General features: G+C 36.4%; 1 protein-coding gene across 2 annotated transcripts; it reads left to right on the forward strand.

Moving 5' to 3' along the window:
- The first annotated feature begins 861 nt into the window (after window positions 1-861).
- On the forward strand, window positions 862-24,660 carry LOC127454789 (protein lin-52 homolog). 2 transcript variants are annotated; one of them, XM_051722198.1, is made up of 7 exons: window positions 862-890; window positions 1,570-1,644; window positions 3,466-3,503; window positions 3,584-3,650; window positions 3,895-3,978; window positions 15,460-15,603; window positions 24,279-24,660. In XM_051722198.1, the coding sequence occupies exons 1-7, from the start codon at window positions 872-874 to the stop codon at window positions 24,332-24,334; spliced, it is 483 nt and encodes a 160-aa protein (XP_051578158.1). In that variant the 5' UTR covers window positions 862-871; the 3' UTR covers window positions 24,335-24,660. The 2 variants fall into 2 exon arrangements, with proteins under 2 accessions (XP_051578158.1, XP_051578159.1); XM_051722199.1 differs by lacking the exon at window positions 15,460-15,603.
- Window positions 24,661-25,901: the final 1,241 nt, after the last annotated feature.

Raw genomic sequence — 25,901 nt, forward strand, 5'->3', positions numbered from 1 at the left:
ATGCTGCCTTTAACAAGACCATAACAAATCTTACAAAAGGAGTGTGGTTTGATTAAAAACATTGTTGGTCTTTGATCATATGGAGGCCAATGGCAATGCTCTTTTGATTCTTTTTGTGCAAAATTTAATCATCATTGTAATAGAAAAGAATACAGTTCTCTAATTAAAGCCATTCATGTTCAATTTTTAATCAGACTGCAAAAAATATGACAATGTATTCACCGGTAAACCCTTATATCCCCATGTTCATTGTGAATGATAAAACATTTCTAGATAAAATTGTAACAGCCAATTTATAAGAAACACCTTAACGCTAGAACTTTATCCCCTGCAAATTCACAAGAGAGAGATATAAATATGAGGAAAGGGGAAAATTGGGTACAAAGTATCTAAAATATCCAAATTACAAAAAAAAAAAAAAAAAAAAAAGTATTTTAAGATTATGAACATGAGGTTACGTTTTAATTTTGAGCAAAACAATTGCTCTTTATGTGCTAATAACATTGAAAAACAGAATATATTATATATATAATTATTATTATTATTTTTAATGTCCACATTTTCAGGTTTTCAGAATGTTTAGGAGTGGATTAAGACTTATATGGAGATGCCTGTACTAGAATGTAAACATTCTTTTTGGGATCATCACGGTATAACAGTATATTATAAATTGCATAATTATACTGTTTGTCGTAATATTTTGGTGCCGCCTTTGTTTTTTTTTAAATGTTGCAATAAAAATAAAAAGTCACTGTTTACCAGTGATTAATATTTCTCAATGGTCGCGACGCCTCGCAACAGGAAGGCGGGGCTACAGTTGTAAACAAACTTCAGCCATTGGCTGTCACAAATCACGTGTGTGGTTGTCAAGATGGCGTCTCCGAATGGAGGTAAATTTTAATTCCTCTTTGCCCTGGTAATATTAGTTATTATAGTAATAGTAGAACGGACTGGTTAAAACTTATAAACTGTTATGTTGTTCAAAATATACTTAAGGCATTGACGTATTTAATATCAAAATATGTTTTCGTTTGTTTGTTTTGTCGCAATAGCGTTTTAAATATATTTGGAGTCGGTCATTAGCAAGCTACGTGTCAAGTGACTACAATTATTGCAATAAATATTATATACAATTTTATGTTACCTACAATAATGCACACAGAGATTATATTTTATGTTATAACGTGCTTTCTGTTTTTGAAATGTCTTTTTTTGTTCACTTTTGACAAGCATTGCTATCCAGCTAGCTGGACCAGAACAACAATTCACACAACTGAACAATCATAACACGACCTCCTCCTCAAAAATGACGTGTCTCAACTTTTCTTTTATACTGAAAGGGGGGTTCCCATGTTGTGCAAGACATAATTCAACTTAGATAATTTAAAAGCGCATCATACTGATTTATAACAGCATTTAAAAATCACATTTAATATTGATATTCAGATTAAATTGTTATATAATGTCTATGGGCTCAGTTTAGCCTGATTTGTTTATTTTTTCTGTGTAGCTGGTTTGGCTTATCTGAATCAGTGCTGTACTAAAGAGATTCTCCCTTCCTTTCTTTAGGTGAGGACTTTGAATCCTCTTTGCTTAGTTTTGAAAAACTTGACCGGGCTTCACCTGACCTGTGGCCAGAGCGGTGTAAGTTTTCCGTTGCCGTTAGAGTATGTAATGTTATTTATTTGGACTAAAGTGATATTTTATAAGGTTTCACATTCGGAGATGTTTGCATGTGAGGTTATATACAGTTGAAGTCAGAAGTTTACATACACTTAGGTTGAAGTCATTAAAACTAATTTTAACCATATTAGCAAACTATAGTTTTGGCAAGTCGTTTAGGACATCAACTTTGGCATGACACGAGTAATTTTTCCAACAATTGTTTACAGACGGATTGTTTCACTTTTAATTGACTATAATCACAATTCCAGTGTGTCAGAAGTTTACATACACTAAGTTAACTGGGCCTTTAAGCTGCTTGAAAAATTCCAGAAAATGATGTCAAGCCTTTAGACAGTTAGCCAATTAGATTCTGATTGGCTAATTGGAGGTGTACCTGTGGATGTATTTTACCTTCAAACTCAGTGGCTCTTTGCTTGACATCATGGTAAAATCAAAAGAAATCAGCAAAGACCTCAGAAAAAAAAAAACTGTGGACCTCCACAAGTCTGTTAATCTTTGGGTGCAATTTCCAAATGCCTGAAGGTACCATGTTCATCTGTACAAACAATAGTACGCAAATATAAACACCATTGGACCACGCAGCCATCATACCGCTCAGGAAGGAGACACATTCTTTCTCCTTGAGATGAATGTAGTTTGGTGTGAAAAGTGCAAATCAATCCCATAACAGCAAAGGACCTTGTGAAGATGCTGGAGGAAACTGGTAGACAAGTATCTATATCCACAGTAAAACGAGTCCTATATTGACATAACCTGAAAGGTTACTCAGCAAGGAAGAAGCCACTGCTCCAAAACTGCCATAAAAAAAGCCAGACTACAGTTTGCAAGTTCACATGGGGACAAAGATCTTACTTTTTGGAGAAATGTCCTCTGGTCTGATGAAACAAAATGCTACTTTTTGGCCATAATGACCATTGTTATGTTTGGAGGAAAAACATCATCCCAACAGTGAAGCATGGGGGTGGCAGCATCATGTTGTGGGGGTGCTTTGTTGCAGGAGGGACTGGTGCAATTCAAAAAATAGATGGCATCATGAGGAAAGAAAATTGTGGATATATTGAAGCAACATCTCAAGACATCAGCCTGGAAGTTAAAGCTCGGTCGCTAATGGGTCTTCCAAATGGACAATGACCCCAAGCATACTTACAAAGTTGTGTCAAAATGGCTTAAGTACAACAAAGTCAAGATATTGGAGTGGCCATCACAAAGCTCTGACCTCAGTCTGATAGAAAATGTGTGGGCAGAACTGAAAAAGCATGTCTGAGCAAGGAGGCCTACAAACCTGACTCAGTTACACCAGTTCTGTCTGGAGGAATGGGCCAAAATTCCAGCATCTTATTGTGAGAAGCTTGTGGAAGGCTACCCAAAAAGTTTGACCCAAGTTAAACAATTTAAAGGCAATGCTACCAAATACTAACAAAGTGTATGTAAACTTCTGACCCATTGGGAATGTGATGAAAGAAATTAAAGCTGAAATAAATAATTCTCTCTACTATTATCCTGACTTTTCACATTCTTAAAATAAATTAATGATCCTAACTGACATAAGACAGGCAATGTTTTCTACGATTAAATGTATTTTGCTAAGGTGTATGTAAACTTCTGACTTCAACTGAAGGTATACTAAACACATAAGATAGATTAGTATGTTACAAAAGCTGAACAGATTTTTTTATATATTTTTATTTGTCAGATAGTTTCAATAGTACCTAGGCATATAATATGTAAAATTCTATGCAATATTCTCCTAAAACCATGCTCCTTGTGATATTTTAACAGTACCGGGTGTCTCAGAGTTTGCTGCATCCTTCAAAAATGTGAGTAAAATACAAAGTTAAAGCAATGTATTTCTCAAAGAATGAATGAAGACATCATATATTTTTGTGTTTTTTTCCAGCCCATCACATATTCTCCACCCAAATGGATGGCTGAGCTGGAGTCAGAAGATATTGAGATGTTGAAAGGTCTGGTGCCTTTTTGATGTAGTCAAATACATATTGACTCTCTTGAGGTACAATTTGTCATTTTATTGTTTTGAAATCCCTGTTATGGATCCACGTTATTCTTACTAATGCTTGCTTATATTTAAGGGCTTAAATGTGATTTGATACATCTCAAAAGTGCAGTGTGGATTTTTCTAAAAGTTAGGTGTTTGATTAATGTTATTTGTGATGACATAGTGGAATAAAGCCTCTGTTTTTGTATTAGAATTGGGGAGTTTGACCACAGCAAATCTGATGGAGAAGGTGAAGGGTCTGCAGAATCTGGCGTATCAGTTGGGCTTGGATGAGTGTGAGTAATTTTAGATTTCTTAGAAACTTGCCAGGGAAACAAGTGTTGCATCAGTGCACCATTTATTTGGAGTGGTGAGTAGACTTTGTGACGCCAATCCTTTCCGCCCCCTAGATGGCGATATTACACTAAGGAAAAATTTTACTGTAGCCCATTAAGATATTTTACATTAGTCTGGAAAATTGTGGTTCTTCGTGCTGTTTTCACAGTTAGACTGTTTATAAAGTATCATGAACCTATCATTTAAATCCATCTTCAGCTTTCCAGAAAAAAAATACTTATAATACTGAATGAAAGTGAATTTGTTGTTTAATGATTATATTTTTTTTTATACACACACACACACACACACACACAAAGCTCAATTGACAGCATTTGTTACATAAGGGCCACAGAATTACCACAGAAATCAATTTTGACTTGCCCCTCCTTTTCTGTAAAAAAAAAAAAAAAGGTCTGGGTTATAGTGAGGCACTTACAATGGAAGTGAATGGGGCCAATCTGTAAATGTTAAAATACTCACTGTTGCAAAATTATAGCCACAAGACGTAAACAATGAGTGTGTTAACATGATATTAGTGTGATAAATTACTTAACCTTTTCTGTGTAAAGTTATAGCCAATTTTACAACTTCATTGCCATGGCAATGTAATGCCAACAAATGATTTAAACAACTTTATAGCTCAAATAATACATGAGTTTTAACAGAAGAATTAATGAAAGTGCTTTTATAAAATTACAAGCTTCACATTTCTGCCTTTAAACCCTCTAGAAATTGGCCTCACTGTTACTTCAAATTGTTTGCTTTTTTAAAGAAAAGGACGGATGAGTCAGAACTATTTTTTGTGGTAATCAACATTACGCCACAAATGCTGTCGATTGAGCTTAACTTGTATTAAACCGCAAATATAAGTCTCAAATGAACACACACTCTACATTTAATCAGACTGATTATTGCCCATTGCCTCTGAAATGTTGTGACATCATTGCTACATTTAGTGTTTATTTCCACTGCCAGAATTATAGGAAAGTCAAGTGTTTGTGTTTTACAAGATGAAAATGGGAACTAAATATACAAATCTCACACAATTTAGAAGTTAGACCTACAGACTTTCAACGAAGATTTGTTTCATATTCAATGTCATCAGCCTCAGACATGTTCACCGACATCCCCTAACTGTATTTGCCAGAAGACTGCTTTTTGGTCCTCTTTTTTTTTTTCTTTGCCCAAGCTCTTTCTGTATGTATGAGAAACAATGATATATAAAAAACAACGATGATAATGTATGTGACACATGAGACACCTGTTGATTTTAGAAACAAAAGTATATAATTTGCAAGTCCCTTCATTTATAAGTTGTTTTGGGTAAAAGCATCTGCTAGAATAATAAATGTAAATATCATTAGAAAGCAATTTCTTTTTTTACCATAGTGCATAAAACACAAAAGTTTGGAATAATGTACAGATTTTGATCTTATGGAAAGAAATTGGTACTTTTATTCACCAAAGTGGCATTCAACTGATCACAATGTATAGTCAGGACATTAATAACGTGAAAAATTACTAATATTACATTACATTATATAATATTACTATTAGAAAACTATTTACCATTACTACTACAAAGAGTTCTCATCAAAAAATCCTCCACATGCAGCAATGACAGTTTTGCAGATCCTTGGCATTCTAGCTGTCAGTTTGTCCAGATACTCGGGTGACATTTCACCCCACGCTTCCTGTAGCACTTGCCATAGATGTGGCTGTCTTGTCGGGCACTTCTCACGCACCTTACAGTCTAGCTGATCCCACAAAATCTCAATGGGGTTAAGATCCATAACTCTCTTTTCAAATTATCTGTTGTCCAATGTCTGTGTTTCTTTGCCCACTCTAACCTTTTCTTTTTGATTTTCTGTTTCAAAAGTGGCTTTTTCTTTGCAATTATTCCCATAAGGCCTGCACCCCTGAGTTTTCTCTATACTGTTGTACATGAAACTGGTGTTGAGTGGGTAGAATTCAATGAAGCTGTCAGCTGAGGACATGTGAGGCATCTAGTTCTCAAACTAGAGACTCTGATGTACAGTTGCAATCAAAATTATTCAACTCCCCTGACCAGCAATACATTCTGGTGATGTGAATTAAAACACATCAACTAAAACCTCAGTAAACAGTCAAAGTAAGTTTTTAATACACATTTGAGTGATTTTGAGAACAAAGAGTTCAGTTTACCCAAATTTTAAAATAAAAAACGAATTCTGTCCACAAATGTCATCAAAAATATTCAACCCCCAATGTCAGTCATTTGTGGAGCATATATCCATAATAACATCAAATAAATATTTCAGGTTTCGGACACCTCTCTATTAGAATTTTGACATATTGTCATGAGCAAAAGCTTCCAGCTCATTGACATTCCTTGGTTTCTGTGCTGCAACTGCTTCCTTGAAATCCCAACAAAGGTTTGCAATGGGATTTTAATGATGGACTGAAAGGGCCATTTAAGGACATTCCACGACCTATCCCTGAACCTGATTTTGGACAACTTGGAAATATCCTTGGTGTTATTGTCTTGCTGGAAAGTCCAGTGATCACCGAGCTTCAATTTACACACTGAAGGCATCACATTTTTCATGCCAAAATAGCCTGATACCTGAAAGAATCCATTGTGTCAGTCACATAGTCAGGATAGCTGTTTCCTGCAGCCACAAAACACCCCCATAACAGGACTGACCAACCTCCATGCTTGACTGTGGGGATGGTGCCATTCTTGTCATCAACTTGTCATCTTACTCCAGACATACTGCTGACCCATGGGTCTAAAACTCATTTTCAGTTTAGTGTCATACATCTATAAAACCTTCTTCCAGGACTCCACAGGTCTTTCCTAATTACTTCTTGAATATTCAAGTCAACTGGAGTCAACATTTCCCTTGGTGAAGTTTTGCTTTCTTCCACACCCCAAGAAGGTTGCTGTTGTACCATATTTTAAAAATGTATGAATGGTGCTGCCATCTTTGTTTATTGGAAATTGAAGTGCCTTGGAAATGTATTTTAGCCATGACCTTTCTTGTGTAATGAAATAAATCTCTATTAGCCTTTGAGACAGCTTATTTTTAATTGCATTTTTTGCATAGAAATACATTTTTGCTTACAACGCTAAACTTACATTTTAAAACTTAAGTGCCATTTCAGATTGATGACTTAATTTTGTTTTAAAACAATTACTTGTGTAGCCTATTTATGACATGGCTGTATTTTTAAAAAATCCTGCTATTTACAAATATTAGGTTATATATTCACACTATGACTTTGAATGTGTCACTCAACTGATATAGATGTAAAGTTTAAAAATTCTGGGTCATCAGAAAAGCTTACCTTTGTAAATCCTTACTGTCTTTGGCGGGGGGGGATAATTTCGATTGCAACTGTATTTATCCTCTTGTTTAGTACATCTGGCCTTCCACATCTCTTTCTGTCCTTGTTAGAGCCAGTTGTCCTTTGTCTTTGAAGACTGTAGTGTACACCTTTGAATGAAATCTTCAATTTTTTGGCAATTTCAAGCATTGTATAACCTTCCTTCCTCAAAACAATGATTGACTGACAAGTTTCTAGAGAAAGCTGTTTCTTTTTTGCCATTTTTGACCTAATATTGACCTTAAGACTTGCTAGTCTATTGCATACTGTGGCAACTCAAAACAAAGACAATGTTAAGCTTCATTTAACGAACCAAATAGCTTTCAGCTGTGTTTGATATAATGGCAAGTGATTTTCTAGTACCAAATTAGCAATTTAGCATGATTACTCAAGGATAAGGTGTTGGAGTGATGGCTGCTGGAAATGGGGCCTGTCTAGATTTGATCAAAAATGACTTTTTTCAAATAGTGATGGTGCTGTTTTTTTACATCAGTAATGTCCTGACTATGCTTTGTGATCAGCTGAATGCCACTTTGGTGAATTAAACTACCAATTTCTTTCCATAAGAGCAAAATCTATACATTATTCCAAACTTTTGGCTGCCAGTGTATATTTAAATACTAACCTCCATTTTATTCTTTGTAAGAGTTACCAGTGTAACAAAATTAGCTAAACATTGTTACAAATAGAATGTAACCTGGAGGCTTTGCTGGCAGCTTTAAGGATTTGTGACTTTGCACTCAATTGGGCTTCTAGCAGTCACCTTGGATGTCTCTGTCCCCAGTCATTTTGTCCTCTGCTGGTTCATGGTGACTTTATAGGACTACAGTTTACTCAAATATTTATTTTATTCAGTAGTCTAAAAGCTGTAGAAATGTTAATCTTGGTTTTCTGTCTTTTGGCCTTATTTTAATAAAAATTCTGTCATCATTTACTCACCCTCATGTTGTTTCAAACCCTTATGACTTGCTTTCCTCTCTGGAACACAAAAGATGATGTTAGGCTGAATGACAGCCTTTTAGTCATCATTCACTTTTATTGTATTGGGGGAAAATGATGCAATGGAAGTTAACCTCTGTGCTTTTCCATACAACTTCATTACAAACACGCACACAGCACATGATGGGGAACACAATGCAGGTCGCTGTATTTGTGTGTTTTTAATTAATTTGGTGCAGTTATGGGCACCAGAGTGAATGACACTTGCGCCTTTGTGCCATAATTCAGCAGATGTGCAGTTACTGGAGAAGGTGACTGTATCTGCTGCTGGCAAACTGCCTTTTTGAGGAGACGGCTGGTTGCGAGCGATGCATTTGCAGCCCTGCTCAAATTGCACACTCACTTACGCACGTATCTAAAAGGCACCTCGCCTCTTCTTTGTCCCACAACATTCCCCTGCCACTCATTGTGTGTTTGTGTTTTTGTGCAACTGATGATGTTGTCTTGCTTAAATTGGCAAAAGTTATTTTATTTCCTGAACAAGTGTAGATCCTAGTTCAGGTCGCTTTCTCACTCAAGTTAACCAGACAGTTCCATTACAACTGAACTCGGACCACCTCCTACATTTAGTCTTGGGCTCTGTACCATGGTCCGCTCCCCGATAATATCACCAATTTTTCATGTGAACCCAACTCTGATTAAGACTAATCTGCCAGTGTGAATGCCCCATAAATGCCTGGAAAAATAAGTGTTCTCATTAAAGGGATAGTTCACTCAAAAATGAAAATTCTCTCATCATTAACTCACCCTCATGCCATCCTAGATGTATGACTTTCTTCTGCTGAATGTTTCTTTTAGAAGAATATCTCTGCTCTGTAGGACCAAACAATGCAAGTGAATGGTGGCCAGAACTTTGAAGGTCCAAAAAGCACATAAAGACAGCATAAAAGTAATTCACATGGTGAGAAACAGCTCAGAATGTATGTCCTTTTTTACTATAAATTCTCCTTCCTGCCCAGTAGGTGGTAATATGCACAAATAAAGAGAATCGCCAAAAACATAAGAAGAATGTGAAAGTGAAAGTGGAGATTGATAGTAAAAAAGTATTTAAATATTGATCTGTTTCTCACCCACACCTATCATATTGCTTCTGAAGATATGGAATTAACCAGTCATTTGGATTACTTTTATGCTGCCTTTATGTGCTTTTGGATCTTTAAAGTTCTGGTCACCTTCACTTGCATTGTATAGACCTACAAGGCTGAGATATTCTTCTAAAAATCTTCACTTGTGTTCAGCAGAAGAAAGAAAGTCATACACATCTGGGATGGCATGTGGGTGAGTAAATGGTGAGATAATGTTTATTTTTGGGTGAACTATCCCTTTAAATATATTCATTCTGATGTGGACAACGTGTTCTTTCTTACCTGTTCATATTTCTGTACCATGATAGTGTGATTAACGTATCACATTTTGACATTTTAAAATATTTGGGTATAGCCACTCACGTGTTGTAGTTGGTTTAGTCTCTGATCTGGAAAGTACATTGATGAAGTGATGAGACGGGGGAGTGTGGAAGGCCACCGTGTGAGTTTACTGCTGAATTGTAAAATTCCATCAGGAGAGCATGATTGAAGTAGGCTCATTTAACCATGATTATGCTAAACAGAATTTGTCATAGCTGTATACCATTGGGGAAAATAATATTAAGGAAATGATAGTTCACCTATAGTAACTGTATAAGCAAAAGTGTAGCTAAATCAATGCGTTTTCAAGCGGAACTATTACTTGTAATGGATATACTGTATATACCATTGTGTTACTCTGTTGAACAATGGTCCTGAGTGTCAAGCTTTAGCATCACATTTAGTTTGAATATTTGAGGGGAATGCATTCAAAGTTCTTGATTTGACATTGAAAATGGGAGATTTTGTAAAATCTAAAATAAAGTTTTTGGGAAATGTTAAATATTCTACACTATTTCTAGGTGACTAATCAAATAAGCAAATTTATAACAAAGAGCATGTTAACTTCTTTGTATGAAAGGTCAGACTTTTCCATGCTTCCATTGAAGTACACAAGATGCTCTTTGGAATGTTTTCAAATCATGTGGGGTTGGCATGAATCATCAGGTTTTGCACAAAACTGTGGAGTTCATGCCAGCTGGAGTGCATGCTGTCATTAAAGAAAAAGGGGAAATGCCAAATACTAAGAAATTCTGAAATGTGTTTTAGTTTTTCAATTAAACTTTTGCTCAAATTGTTAATGCTGATAACATTATTTGTAATAAAAGTGTATTAAATTAGAAAAATGCAAAATGGAAGCATTTTTTACAAGTCGAATCAGACTTTTAAATGGTATTGTTTTAAGACAGAGCATTCCTGTTGTTAAATATTATTGCGAATATGTCAATATTGAGAGTTTCGTAAGTCATCCTAAATATGTAAAGAGCTGTATTGTCCATTTTTAAGCAAATATTGGCATAGTTTTGAAGCACCACCATGTTTGGTGTTTGTAAGCATTAAATTAGATATCCTTGTATGCACACACAAATATTGGCAGATTTACACTGTAAGATCCATTGGCTTGGGTGTCAGGGAACTTAGCTAGCTTAACAAATCAAAATGATGTTGTGCATCATTTTAATATTGTGCATTGTAATAATATGAGGGCATTTTAAAATAAGCATTCTAGTATGTAATGCCTCCTACACAGAGGAGAATGGAAGTATTGCTTTGTAGAAATGATTATCATCACGACTCAGAGCAGCAGTTAACGCTGCACCGTTTAATGTGGTGAGGTTTAATTTTCTTCGTTTTCGCAGCTGTCAGGGGAAGGCTTGTAAATCTCAGCTACTTTTTCATCATGTTTCTTTCTCTCTTCAGCGCCTTTAAACGAGCTGACGAGTGGTAGTGTTAGGAGAAGGGAGGGTGCGGAGGAGAAAGATTTACTGCACCTTTGGCATGATGGCCATTAAAGTCTTCTAGTTAATGGAGATAATGCAATCAGGCAGTGAAAACTCACCCCAAAGGCAAGGTTATCAGCCACAGTTATGTTTTATTTATTTATTTATTTTGTTGGCAATGGAGCATATAGATGCCTGAGGCTTTAGATGCATTAGCTGCATATGTTTCGGGTGAAAAATATGTTAAGCTTTGATAAATTAAGCTTTGATTAATCGTGGTCTTCTGTAAAGCTTAACATATAGAGATGTAAATAAGTGCATATGAGAGGTGTAAGTGTAGCAAAATAAATACGTTTTCAAGCGGAAACGTATTTGTGTGGACGTGGCTTAAGATATCCAATTTTGGGCATAAATCAATTTTGACATATAGTTACAGTACTGCAGTTTGCCTTTGCACAGCAGTGTAGTGAAGTTAAGTGTGTGTAAACCTTTTGGGGGCATAACAGCAGCAAGCAATAAGGCTCACCATGTGTGAATATGTGTGAGATCATGTGCATGTGTGTATTTATTTGTGTGCGTGACATGTGCCAGACCAGTCTCCTTGGGGACATTTACCCCTCCTCTCTTAGCTGAGTGACGCTGATCAGGGTCGTTGTGGGAGGGCCTGACGCGTGCCTAGCCCTCCAGCCCCCCACCAGTACCCATCTGCTCCAGGCTGTGATGAATGCTGCTGTCGTGGGCTGCTGAGTATGGTCATCAGGCCCCTCCACTCCCACAGGACCAGTCACTACACTGATAAGTGCTGTTATTGAAGGTAATTGAAAGGAGAGTGCTCTTCTGGGACAGCTAGGCCTCAGGCTGATGATACCAATGATTCCACTGCAGCTGCTTCTACAGATGATGTAACACACTTGTTTCTACTTGAGTAATTGTGGGGGTGTCAAATAATTTGCTCATTTGGAAATATTGTGTAGGTCCAACAAGATTACAACTGTATTTTGTGTGATTAGTAGCAAATTAAGTAGGTTTTGAAACACCTAACCCATATTATTAAAGGAAAGTTTAACATTAAACTTAATCTACAGCATTTGTGGCAATAATATTGATTAGCACAAAAATGTATTTAAACTCGTCCCACATTTATAAAAAAAAAAAAAACTTGGTTACAGAAAGAATGGGGCCAGTCCACAAACATTACAGTACACACTGTTTCAAAAGTATATCTACAAAACGTAAACATTATTTGTTGTTATGATTTTAGTTTGATAAAATCATGGATTTGCCAGTGTTATATCATCATGACAATAAAGTTGTGATATTGGATATAGCTTTACACAGAAAAAATTAGTAAGCATTTTTATCACACTAAAACCATGTTAACACACAAAATGTTTACCTTTTGTTACTGTATTTTTGAAACGTGTATTTTATTAATCATGGACTGGCCACATTTACTCATTGTAGGGACTGTAACCATGATTTTTTTTTTATTTATTTTTTTTAATTTTTTTTTTAAAAACAAGTGATTGGGTCAAAAAAATATATATATATATGTGTGTGTGTGTATATATATATATATATATATAGGTACAGTGTTGGGGAGTAACAGAATACATGTAACGGGATTACGTATTTAAAATACAAAATATAAGTAACTGTATTCCACTACAGTTGCAATTTAAATAATTGGTAATTAGAATACAGTTACATTCAAAAAGTATTTTGATTACTGAAGAGATTACTTTGCATTTTATTGTCATTTGTTTCATTTAATATTTAGTCCTTTCAGATGGAAAACATTTATACATATAAATGATGCGATCCAAAGTGATCACTTTCTTATGATGTGTTACATTCATACGAGCAGACAGAGAAGTAAGTTTGAAGTAAGTTTGGAGCACAAGAAATAGAAATAAACCTTGTGTAAATTGTCAGCTTTAGCCTAAGCTAAAATGCTATTTCTAGCCATTTTACATGCACATGTTACCAGGCATGATCATATTGTTTTATCAAGAAAATTCACGTTGGATCATAATTTTTTTTTTCTAGTAAGATCTTTGATGTTAGGGCAAAAATCATATTCTTGATAATAATATTTGTATTGTTTTCTGTAAAAATATCTAAAAATCCTTAATACAATATCAGTTTGGTCTTGTTTTAGAAACAACACTGCATAAGATATTTAGGTTTTTCAGAGAATGTATTTTTAACATGTGTATTTTATCTTACTGTACTGGCAGAGTTTTTATAGTCAAAACAAGTGAAAAAATCTACTAGTGCTGAAGAAGTAATCCAAAGTATTTAGAATATGTTACTTACCTTGAGTAATCTTGAGAAATACATTACAAATTACATTTTTACAGCATGTAATCTGTAGTGGAATACATTTCAAAAGTAATCCTCCCAACTCTGTATATGTATAATATAGTTTGGCTTTCAACATGTCGCTACATATAGCACACAGTGCATGTAGCTCAAATTTAGTCATCAGCACAGAATACAGACTATCTGTATGTAGCCCAGTTTTTCTAGACTTGCGGACTGTCTGTGTGTATTGTATGCACATGTGCCTGCCTTTTAAGTGTACTAAAAAAAATATCACAAAGCAGTCATAGTTCGTATGTGACATACGTGTCCGAATGTGGTCAAAAGAGTTTGTTGAAAGACTGAGCGCTTGACCATATGCGAGATGTAACTGCGCGCGGAAAAACAAAGTATACCTTAACATTTAGGCTTTTGTTGTTTCTGGGGATGTGCATGAGTGATTAAGTACTAATCGAGTACTTGTTCTGCACCAGCTAGTCAAATATTAAAAACACTACTCAAATATCGCAAACGTGAGCAGCGCTGAATACTGTACTTTATACTGAATACTGAGTCTCTCACCAAATCTCGCAGCTACAATTGAGTCCACTGGGTGGCACTGTGGATGTGTGTTGTAGAAGTGTTGGTTGAGAGAAGACCATATGATGGCGTCTGTGCTTTTGAAAGCAAAGCCTACCCTGCCTCAAATCACGTAGTGTCACAGTGTGTACTGTATTTGATGAAGGATGCACTTTCCGGCCGGTAAAACTGCACATTCTTTAGGTATCCATGTGAGCAGTATGAATAGATTTCAGACATACTTCATCTGGGGACGTGGGTATTGACCCGTGACCTGAATATATGATGTAACAACAACCGTGAAAATAATCTACTCTGTTTTTGTTAAACAAGAACCATTTAACACAAGGAACAACTTTCTTGGTAAATATATCACTTCCAGTTGAAAAGAGTCATCCGACTCGCAGTTAACCGCCGTTCTTTTAAATCCAGCGTTTTGAACGTGATGTCTCCTCAGCTCCCGAGGCATTATGGGATTGTAAAGTGTCCAGTCGATCTAACCTTCAGAATCTTGCCGGAAATAGTAGGTCTTCCGGGTATTTCTCACTTGCTGATTTATGAATACTGAGGATTCGGACATACTACTTCATTGGCGTACTGTTTTTGGCATGCTATACTGTATAGCAGGGAAGTATGGATATTTGAATGCAGCACTAGTGTAGCACTAGCAATACTTGTAATATTTTGATTCTTTTTGAATTCTACTCTATTGATTTTCGGTTTTTGTTGGAGTCATGCAAACCAATGGACGAGGATCTGCTTTTAATGGTGGAAAGAAACTGTGAAGCGGTATGAGAAACTGCTTTAAATCTCAGGGCAGAGCGCATTTGATAAAGTCAACTTCACCACCTGTTTTTCTGAATAATAACATATGAAGTGATAGAAATGTGATAGCCTTTATGTAGACTCAGAAATTATATATGTGCATTACTCTAATGCCGTCATTGGTTTCTATGTTTCTAAGCTCAGAGTGAGTGCAAATGTTTTTTACTTTTAAATCTTTTTTTTTTTTATTTTTTTTTTTTAGTAATGCATATTGTTCATTTAATTTATTTTCAAAAGAAAAGCATAGTTTGTTGAAGTTACCTTATTTTTTAAACCATTCTTGGTAGCGTTTGTGAATAAAATGAAATACAAATTTCCCATACATGTCATACTTATTATTTTTAACTTACATTTTTATTTACGAGTACTCGATTACAAAATTACCTGAAAATGCCCGCCCCTAGTTGTTTGCCTGGACAGATGTCGTGATAACTTCATATTACAGAAATGAATGCTGAATTATGTAATACTAGTGTCAAGAAATGGAATTGCCAAAATAATTAATGTTTTCAAACAGGTTTTTCCAAACTCTCCTGCTATCTAAAACTGATAGTCCTTCCTAAAGCTGGCTCTACACTAGCAGACTCAAAACAACTCATTTTGGCCAAGGGTGTCACACATGCAGACTGTTTTGCTGAGATCTCGCTCTCTTCAGTCAGAGGTATGACACACTTGCTGATTAAAAATGAAGGGGTTACACACATAATGACTTACCGCAACTATCTCTCTCTAATCCCTGTTAAGTGGAGCTCACAAAATAATGACTTGAGTAAAACTGCAATTTCAATTGAGCGATTTGGGGTGTTTTCAGACCTGTAGCTTGCTTGATTTTTCTGAAACGGAGGCTAAAATAGTTACAAAGTTGTATTTTCTTCATGGTTCGGATGGCTTTCACAAGGTTATATTATAAAATGTAAAATGTCCGTCAGTGTTATTTTTATCCATCATTAGTTGCTTTTGCATTATTACTGCAGAATGACAGAATCGCTATGGATCAGCGTTTGTGATATGCAGCTTAGTGTGAGAAAAAAAAAAAAAATGTTCAGATCAGCTTGTCATCTTGTCTGTTCTTCTCAGTGACAGAATGATTTTTTCAAACAAAACAGATGTTTTTTTTTAGTGCTTGAAGCCATTAACTCTGCCCGCTGAGAGGTGCCAATGGGCGCTCTGTCGCCCTCTGCCTGGCCGGTGATTATGTTAATGAAGCTAACACCTGAAAATCATTGGAAAAATCAGCTAGTGGAGAGCCAGTTTAAAACGCTATTGGATGAGCCAGTGTTGCTATGTCGGGTTGGTCAGGATGCTCAAACAAACGGACCAATGTTTTGATAGCGCCACAGTGACTACATTTTACAGGGAAATCGAACTACGAATGGCTTACTTATGCCCACAAACTGAGATAGGAACTTTCTCTTTGGAGAATGTATGTACAGTAAATGGTGTAGATGTACGGAGGAAAATGGGTAAATATGCTTATATTAAAAATTACAGTATCTATAGGAATAGAGAATGGAAAGGCTGACAACATTCAAGAATCCTCTGCTATTCAATCTGTTCTTACACCCAGAATGAAGGTCACACCTGTCCAAAGCTAATGGCCCCAATGTTCGCTGCCCCCTCCCCTAGATCAATCTCTTCTCTATTAAGCGGAGTGTGTTGCTGAATATGATTGCAGTGATGCTACCCTACCGTAGTAATGTGCTTCCATCAATCTATCAGAGACACCCGACCGCAGGGGCAAGCAGTTATGAAGTGCTGCTAGATGACAGGCTGAGCTAGGGGAAAGCTCTCCTCTACCTTACTCTCCTCTGTCTTCCTGTCCTCTCATCTTCACCTTCCCTCACACCATCCTCTCTATCAGCTCTGCTTCTTTATGGCCAATATAGTTCCAGATTTGAGCAGGGAATGTTTGCGGTATTGCATTAAATAGAACCAAACTATAATCCTTGATTTAAAGGAATAGTTCCCCCAAAAATGAAAATTCTGTCATAATTTAATCACCCACATATTGTTCCAAACCCTTTTGATTTTTTCATCTGCGAAACACAGAAGTTATTTTAATGAATATCGCAGTCTGTTTTATTTAAATCTATGACAGTTGATAGTGATTCACTTTAAACAATGAACTAAAGTACGTTGTACTAAACGGTGCAAGTTTTCCATGAAATAAAAGTGAATGGTGACTGAGGCTGTCAGCCCCTAACATTCTGCCTAACATCTTTTTATGTTCCACGGAAGAAAGTCATATGGATTTGGAATGGCATAAGGGTTAGTAAATAGCGACAGTATTTACATTTTTCAGTGACCCTCTAACTTAAATGACCAATTTACCTGTATTTCCTTTGCCTTTTTTCCCTCTTCTCCCCTTCTTAATGTTATTAAGCTTTTTTTAAAGTGTCAAAAGTGAACAGTCATACATACTAAAAGCAAGGGTGTCCAAGCATGGCTCCCCTCCACCCCCCATCTCAATATCTGGCATGTGAGGTTTGGTGAGGCATCTTTGGCATTCAGTAAGATGCAAAACAACTGAACAGATACGCCCGAGTTTGGCTTAAATTTGGCCTGGCACAGCGGAAAAGTGGAGGGAATTCATCCGGCTCGCTCTCTCTTCTCTTTCCTACCCAGCACCTCTGTCAACAGATCGGAAATGACACCTTATTTCCATAAATACATTAGGAATTCATTGGATTTTCTTTCCCAGCTAATCATACTGCCTGTGTGAAACCTTTTAGGGTTTTTAATGAATGAATTTTGACTGATTGCCTATTAATAAGGACACCATTTGAACAGGGATAGGCTGTGGCAGAGGTGGCGGCGTGTGTGTGAGTGTGTGTGTAATGATTCATGGTGTCAAGTGGGGGGGGGGGTGGTGAGAAGAAGAGAGCTCTCGGCTGGGACATTAAGAGGAAGCTGTGGCTCCCCTGGGAAATCACTCACCATGTCTGCATCTTAAATATCTCTGTGAAGTATCAATAAGTAGGTAATTGAATTTTGAACACAAACATGAGCGTCAGGTGTATGCTCCAACACTGGGACGAGAGGGTGGGTTTGTGTGTGAGCACGTGGCTGTCCTTCCTTCTCCCCTGAGGTTTATGTGGCGAGAATGGATGTTAAATCTATTAAATAAAGATTACTCCCTGTAATAGCCAAGTGGCAGTTTCAGATGCACAACAGGGACACGATTAGTGTGTTTGACTTTTAATGAAAGTGAATTGGGACAGTCAGGTTTAGGAGAAAATTCAGCTTAGACTAGGGTCCAGGGATTCTTTATTTTATAAGGGTTGAAAATAAACCATCTTGTCTCAAGATGTGCTGTAATGGCCTCTTAAAGAGTATCCATGACTGTTTAACAGCTGGAGTCATGGATTATTAAACCAGAAATTTTATGTGAACAGAAAATGTAACATTTTAAGTTTTATATGTTAAAAGCACGCCTTAATTTAGGTTGAAAATTTCTCATTTATATTTATCCAATGAAAGAACGTCTGTCTTTTCAAGATCCCTCATATTGGGGGCCTGGGTATCTCAGTGAGTACTGACGCTGACTACCACCCCTGGAGTTGCGAGTTCGAATCCAGGGTGTGCTAAGTGACTCCAGCCTGGTCTCCTAAGCAACCAAATTGGCCCGGTTGCTAGGGAGGGTAGAGTCACATGGGGTAACCTCTTCATGGTTGCGATTAGTGGTTCTCTCACTCAGTGGGGTGCGTGGTAAGTTGTGCGTGGATCGTGGAGAGTATCATTAGCCTCCACATGCTGTGAGTCTCTGCGGTGTCATGCACAGCGAGCCACATAATAAGATGCGCAGATTAACTGTCTCAGAAGCGGAGGCAACTGAGACTTGTCCTCTGCCACTCGGATTGAGGTGAGTAACCGTGCCACCACGAGGACCTACTAAGTAGTGGGAATTGGGCATTCCAAATTGGGGAGAAAAGGGATACATTTTTTTTTATTTAGTTATTTATTTATTTATTTTAAAGATCCTTCATATTACCTTTTATGATAAATTTACCATTAAGTTGATTAAGATCATGACAATATCAACATCATAAACAGAAAAAGTTTAATGTAAGAGCTTGGCATAATATTTTAAAAGAATATTCCGGGTTCAATACAAGTTAAGCTCAATTGAAAGCATTTGTGGCATAATGTTCATTACCACAAATATTTATTTTGACTGTCCCTCCTTTTTTTTTAATAAGCCAAAATTACTGTTTCTTATAGCGCTTCAGTTTTTCTTATATATTGTCTTATTTATGTCTACTTAGTTTGCCTATTATCCCATCATGAAACATATTTATGGCATCATGTTCAAATCTTAATGAGTGTACATACAACATCAAGAAGAAAATATGGGTTCTTGAATCCATAATATGCCATTTAGTGTGGATGTCAACGGCAACAAGTTGCTGATTAACTAAGTACAGAATTAGTAATTGACCTTTCTAATCAACTAAACAAATCTCTATCTCCTGCTAATCAGTATTGATCTGCCCTGTCCACTGACAGCACAAGCTGTGTGCGTATACATGCACATTGTGTGCGTGTGTGTGTGCGTGTGTGTGCGTGTGTGTGTATGTGGTTTACGAGGACATTTTTTTAGGTTACAAACTGGTAATTAAAAGGGTATTATGCTATAAATGTGGTTTATGAGGACATTTCTATTGTCCCCATAATTAAAATCGCTTAAACATACTAAACGATGTTTTTTTTTTTAAATGTAAAAATGCAGAAAGTTTTTTGTGAGGGTTAGGTTTAGGGGATAGAATATATAGTTCGTACAGTATAAAAATCATTATGTCTATGGAGAGTCCTCATAAGGATAGCGTACGTGTGTGTGTGTGTGTTTGTGTGTGTGTGTGTGCGTGTGTGTGTGTATGTTTGAGCGAGGCTAGCTGGCAGGAGCCTCTACACTCCCCTTTTTAATCTAACTCACTCAATGCAAATCATTTCCCTTCTGCTCTGATGGGAATTGAGGATAAATGGAAATCTAATTAATGAGTGGATCAGAGGGGTACACTCTGGTGAAGGGGTCTCATGGGAGAATACTTAGCCAGGCAGACTTCTGTATTGTGTTGGACAGAAAATGTGAGGGAAATTGGGAGAGGGGTACTAAGAGTTATACAGGGGTTGTTAGTTCAGCCATGACGAAGCTCTTCCCACTGTTTGTGGACCCCTTCAGAAACCAGTGGCCCATTTAACAAATCGTTAGCCGCTGTATCATTGACATAAAACCTGAGATTAAGACACACATATACTTATGGAAAGTGCTTAAGTCACTAATCTCTTGCGGTGAGATGGCAGTGTAATTTTTAAATACAAATATGTTCATAGTATTTTCACCTATTATGTAGATGCTTAAGATTAAGTTGTGTGTCACTTTTTACCTGAAGGAATATTCTGGTTAAGATTATTCAACTCAAAACCCCCTTTAAAAAAAAAAGCAAAAATCAAGGTTACAGTGAGGCACTTACAATGGAAGTGAATGGGGCCAATTTTAGAGGGTTTAAAGGCAGAAATGTGAAGCTTATAACTTTATAAAAGCACTTACATTAATTCTTCTGTTAAAACTTGTGTATCATGAGCTGTAAAGTTGTTTAAATGGTCGTTTTCACGGTTGTTTTAGGGTTTACGGCGTTATGCTGTCATGGCATGACTAGATATAACTACGCAGATAAGGTTAGTAAATTATTTGTTAACACGCACAAGGGCGTAGTTTTGGTTTGAAAGTTGGTTGGGACATATAGCAAGGATAATAATGTGAGAAAGTCAGTCTGGTAATATAGGCCAAATAATATTTATTACCTCATAAAACAAGTCTAATTTCTTATTTCTCTGCCCTCCATATTAAATATTAGCCTTTTTTTAAAGAATTTCTAAAGAAAAAACAAATTAAGAACTGACCACTAGGGCTGCACGGTTAGGAGGAAAAATGTGATATGCGATAAACTTGGATAATATGCAGCGATATGCGATGCGATAAACCTAAGATTAATGGGTCAAAAAAAAAAAAAAGTTATCTTTTTCATGAAGATTTACCTCGAGAAAAGTGACATTCTGTAAAATGTATTATCCACCATTAAACAAATGGAAATCTAAACAAAGGGTAAATGAACAATTTACAGATTGTTAATTTAAAATAATGACATCACAAAATAAACAAATAATGAGGAGAATGGAACATTGACATTTTCCCCCACTTGCTGCTTTCCAACTCCCCTCACTCCCACATAATCTTTACTCATATTGCTTATTTATTTGTACTTTCATTTTTAACTGAAAAAGTAGGCCTACTGAACAAAGTAGGCTTTAGGCTTAGCCTACAATTAATTACTTTTTTTTTTAACACAAATGCCTTATTTTATTGACAAAACATTATTTTCGAATTCCGATGATTCTCCAGTGTGCAAAATAAAACATTTATTGGGAGTTATACCAGCATCTTAAAATCCTGCACCTTTGACACAATCGTTCAAATTTTAAGGTGTCTTCCTCAAGAAGGCGCTTGCTGGCCGAAAAAGCAGAATCCTCCATTGGACTGCATTCAAAACTCAGGACGTTTTTGACAGGAAATATTATGTACACAAAAAGTCTGCTTGTTTAAATCTATTAATTTCAAGGATTGGACGTAAAATACCAATGGAAATCCGCCCGCATAATCTCCAGAAAATTATTTTTAAAAGATCTTACAAACTACTGTGATTGATTGCATCCTGGACAGCACTGAGAAAAATAACAGGTGCCACGTGACAACACTGTTTATGCACCACATCAGAAGAGGTAGGACATTAATTTACACAAATAATTATACTGCGGAAATGTAATAGTTGATCAAATGAAAATAAATACAGTATAAAGTTGAAGTGTTTTCTGTGTGTTAAAATTGCCCAAATGTTGGTTGGGACATTTCAGATTTTCTGAAAGTTGATGGGGACATGTCCCTATCATTCTACCTAAAATTACGCCTATGAACACGCATATTTTTTATGTCTTGTGGCTATACTTTTGAAACAATGAGTTTTTTAACGTTTACAGATTGGCCCCGTTCACTTACATTGTAAGTGCCTCACCTTTTTTAAAGAGAAGTCTTAATTTTTGCGGTAATCAGCATTATGCCACAAATGCTGTTGATTGAGCTTAACTTGTATTGAACCTGGAATATTACCTTTTTTGGGGGGTTCTCCCCTTTTCTCCGCAATTTGGCATGCCCAATTCCCAATGCGCTCTAGGTCCTCGTGGTGGTGTGGTGACTCACCTCAAACCGGGTGGCGGAGGATGAATCTCGGTTGCCTACGTGTCTAAGACGTCAATCCGCGCATCTTATCGCGTGGCTTGTTGATTGCCGTATTAAAATTCTTATAATGTGTTTTTTTTTTTTTTTTTTTTGTGCCAAATCTATGCCAAGTGAACATTTTAATTAAGTACTTCCCTTAGCTGGGATGTTACTTTCATTATTAATATGTTTGGGATTTAAGACATTATTTTGAATTAATGGCTCTAGATCGTTTTCCTTGTCATTTATGGCTCTAGCTTGTTCTCCATGTCTAAGAAAACTAGGTTGACTTAATAAATCTGATACACTGGATATGATGTACTATATGCTACAATTTTGATTTAAAAAAAATTATGAACAAATAATGTGCTGTGATCAGTGATGGGGTCAAAGTCTGCCAAAAAGTATTAAGGTATTGTATTTGGAGGTAGCAGAGAGACACTGCAGCTACGTTGTAGATTATAGTCTATGGATTTTGATACTGTATATCATGATATTTTGATGACAAAATATTGATGACAATTGATAAATAAATTGATTGTTTCTGTGTTTTAAGTAAAGTTCTTAAAAAATGCCCAGTTTTAGCACATTTTTGCACCTTAAAGGAGCAATATGTAATATATTTACTAAAGCATAAAATTATCATATGTTATCAGAGCATGAAACATGCTAATTTGAAATACTGGCTACTCTGAAAACAATGTTACAGCCAGTATATTCTACTCTGAAATGTCCGTTCCGGGCTGGAATTTCTGTTTGTGTTTTGGCCTGTGTGATCCCGCCCACTGCCCATTTCCCAACAGTATTTTGACACCCCGGGTTCCCAGACTTGAAACAAGTTAGTGGGCAAATGGAAGCCAGAAAAACATCTAGCTAACATTGACAGAGTTATAAAAAATCCTCGTGAGCTGGTTTATAATTTCCAAACAATAAAAACATTGCAAACGTATACATTAGCTGATCAACTTACAGTGTAAGGCTCGTCGCTTGCCATTGTCAATTTGCTCGTTTCTGTTGCGTGTCCTCAACCTGGCAACCTGCATGAGCTTCGAGTCTGGGGAGGAGGGGGCGGGGGAGACAACTCTCTCCAATATTTTGAATTTGGACTGCAGTACCCATTTTAAATGCTTGATGTCAATGTTACATATTGCTCCTTTAACTCTCAACCTGACTCATTTGATAATTTCTTTAGCTTCTTAAAGCCCTATGTGGTCATCCTTGACATAAATATTTGAAAATGTAATATTCAGAGACTGTATCAATCTAAATTAAATCTGAATCCAGGTAACATCATGTTCAGTCCATCATGTCATTAATATTCCACACAGGGCAGCTCATCTAAATTACAAACTACCACATTATTTCAGTTGCTGCTGCCCAACACTGTGGCTTAACCTGTCCCTCACACCCTGCTGCCTAAAAAAAACACACTTCATCAGTGCCTGTGACAGTCTGACCACAGGAGGGGTCATAGCTGATACACCTTCATTTTTATTAGGTCAAGAGTGTACTTTAGATTATATAGATGGAGTTTTGAGAATAAAAACTCTGGACCAACAGTGTGTAAAAATCTACTGGTTATACATCTTGTGAAAAGTTTTCTTTTAGTGGGCATTTGTATGTTTTTTTGGATGTGTTATGAAGAACAACTACTTTATCTAGGTTTCTTTAGTGAATGATAGGTTTTATAATTTTTTTTTAAATGCAGCAACCTTGTTAGTAGTTGCCGTTCGGGTCATAAACATTTACATATATCACTAACAATTTGATGTATATTGTACAATTTTACACAGAGAAAATAGCTTGTATTTGACCCAGAATCCATTATCATCAGCAAGCTTACTGACTGTCATGTATAACGGTGTCAAAATAGGAGATCCCCCCAAAAAAAATGCAAGAATGAACCTCGCGTCCACCATGTTTCCTATTCCTAACGTGACATACTTGTAATTACAACTTTAGAAGTTGGAAGTAGGATGATTCCCATAGCATTTGAAGGCAGTGTTAATATGTAAACAACCTATTGACATTTGTTTTTATTGTTGGTGTTTTTTTTTCTTTTCCAGCCAGAGAAATGACAAGAGGGAAATTCCTGAACATCTTGGAGAGACCCAAAAAATGAAGACATAGAAAAGACAGCAACCTTTGACTGTTTGGGTCAGCTACCAGCTGATTGTGGTGTTAGAAAGGCAGTATAACAGTAGCATGATTTAACTAAGATGAGGCCAGTTTGGGGTCAAAACATCATAACAATGCATAATTTTTGTATATAAATTTGCAACACTTTTTTGATGTTCTAACAGAAGTTGAGTAGAAATTATTGGTTAGCCTAGTGGTGTGCTTTTCAATACATGTTCATAATGTATTTATTTTTCTCTCTCTCTAGTGTTTAATGCAGTTTAATACAATTTAAGTTGTTTAATAAATTTTCAGTGTTGTTTGAATGAAGTACAATTGGATATTTTGTTGTGTACATGCCCCCGAAAAGATGCTAATTTAGCTTCTTTTATTTTCGTACATTGTTATATTGCAGTCAGCCGCTCTTAAAAGGTACCAACTATTAAGGCTTGGGTTCCCATTGTCCATCCAGTGAAGTCTCTCTTAAGTTACATCCAGCAAACAATGAAAGAGTTTATGAAATAGCGTCAAAACTTTTAATTAGGGCAATAACTTCATGCCTGTGCCTCTCCATAGACTGGCTCCATTAACATCCCTCTTTTGGTCTGGACATATAAGAGGCTTTGACATGAGAGTGGCTCCACACCAGTGCTTGGCCATTTTTTCTGTTTAATGCGAATTGGAAGTTTTGAAGGCCCCTAGCACAAAACATTGCATAAAAATAATATTGCTCATTGTCATCCCTGTTAACAAGAGTTGACATACTTACTAGGGCCATTTCTTTTCTAATTAGCACACTTCCAGGGACACTGGCCCAAATGGTCCAGGAGAAAAGGGAATCAGACAGGCATGCTGAATGGCAAACAAAGAACACTCTGGCGAGCATAATTAGGTGAGACAGTGGCCAGGACTGTTCTCGACTGGAGATGTCAGAGGCTTCGGCTGCGGTTGGCGAGTGTTCACTCCTGCTCCCTCCAATTCTTAGTGGTACGCCTCTTGCCCTGGTGCCTAATAAGCCCCTAATTGTCTTTCTGGTTCACATGGACCAAGGAGGCTGCTGGTTCTAACCCTGCAAATCTTTTGCTCAAGTCTGATCCCACACTGGAGGACCCAGAAGTTTTTGCTGCTTTTTTTTATTTATTTTTTTTATTGTCTAAAGTTTAGATTTTTTTTTTCATAATTTTTTAGAGTTTTAAAGTTTAAAGGGGAGTGAGTTAAGAGAGCTGTTTTAAGAGCACACAAACTTGCTAGGAGATGCAAAATTTTTGCCACCTTTTTAAGTGTACAGTTGAAGTCAGAATATACACTTTAGCCAAATACATTTAAACTCAGTTTTTCACAATTCCTGACATTTAATCGTAGAAAACATTCCCTATCTTAGGTCAGTTAGGATCGCTACTTTATTTTAAGAATGTGAAATATCAGGATAATAGTAGAGAGAATTATATATTTTAGCTTTTATTTATTTCATCTCATTCCCAGTGGGTCAGAAGTTTACATACACTTTGTTAGTATTTGGTAGCATTGCCTTTTAATTGTTTAACTTGGGTCAAACGTTTTGGGTAGCCTTC

Source organism: Myxocyprinus asiaticus, chromosome 17, assembly GCF_019703515.2.
Source record: "Myxocyprinus asiaticus isolate MX2 ecotype Aquarium Trade chromosome 17, UBuf_Myxa_2, whole genome shotgun sequence".
Taxonomy (NCBI): Eukaryota; Metazoa; Chordata; class Actinopteri; order Cypriniformes; family Catostomidae; genus Myxocyprinus; species Myxocyprinus asiaticus.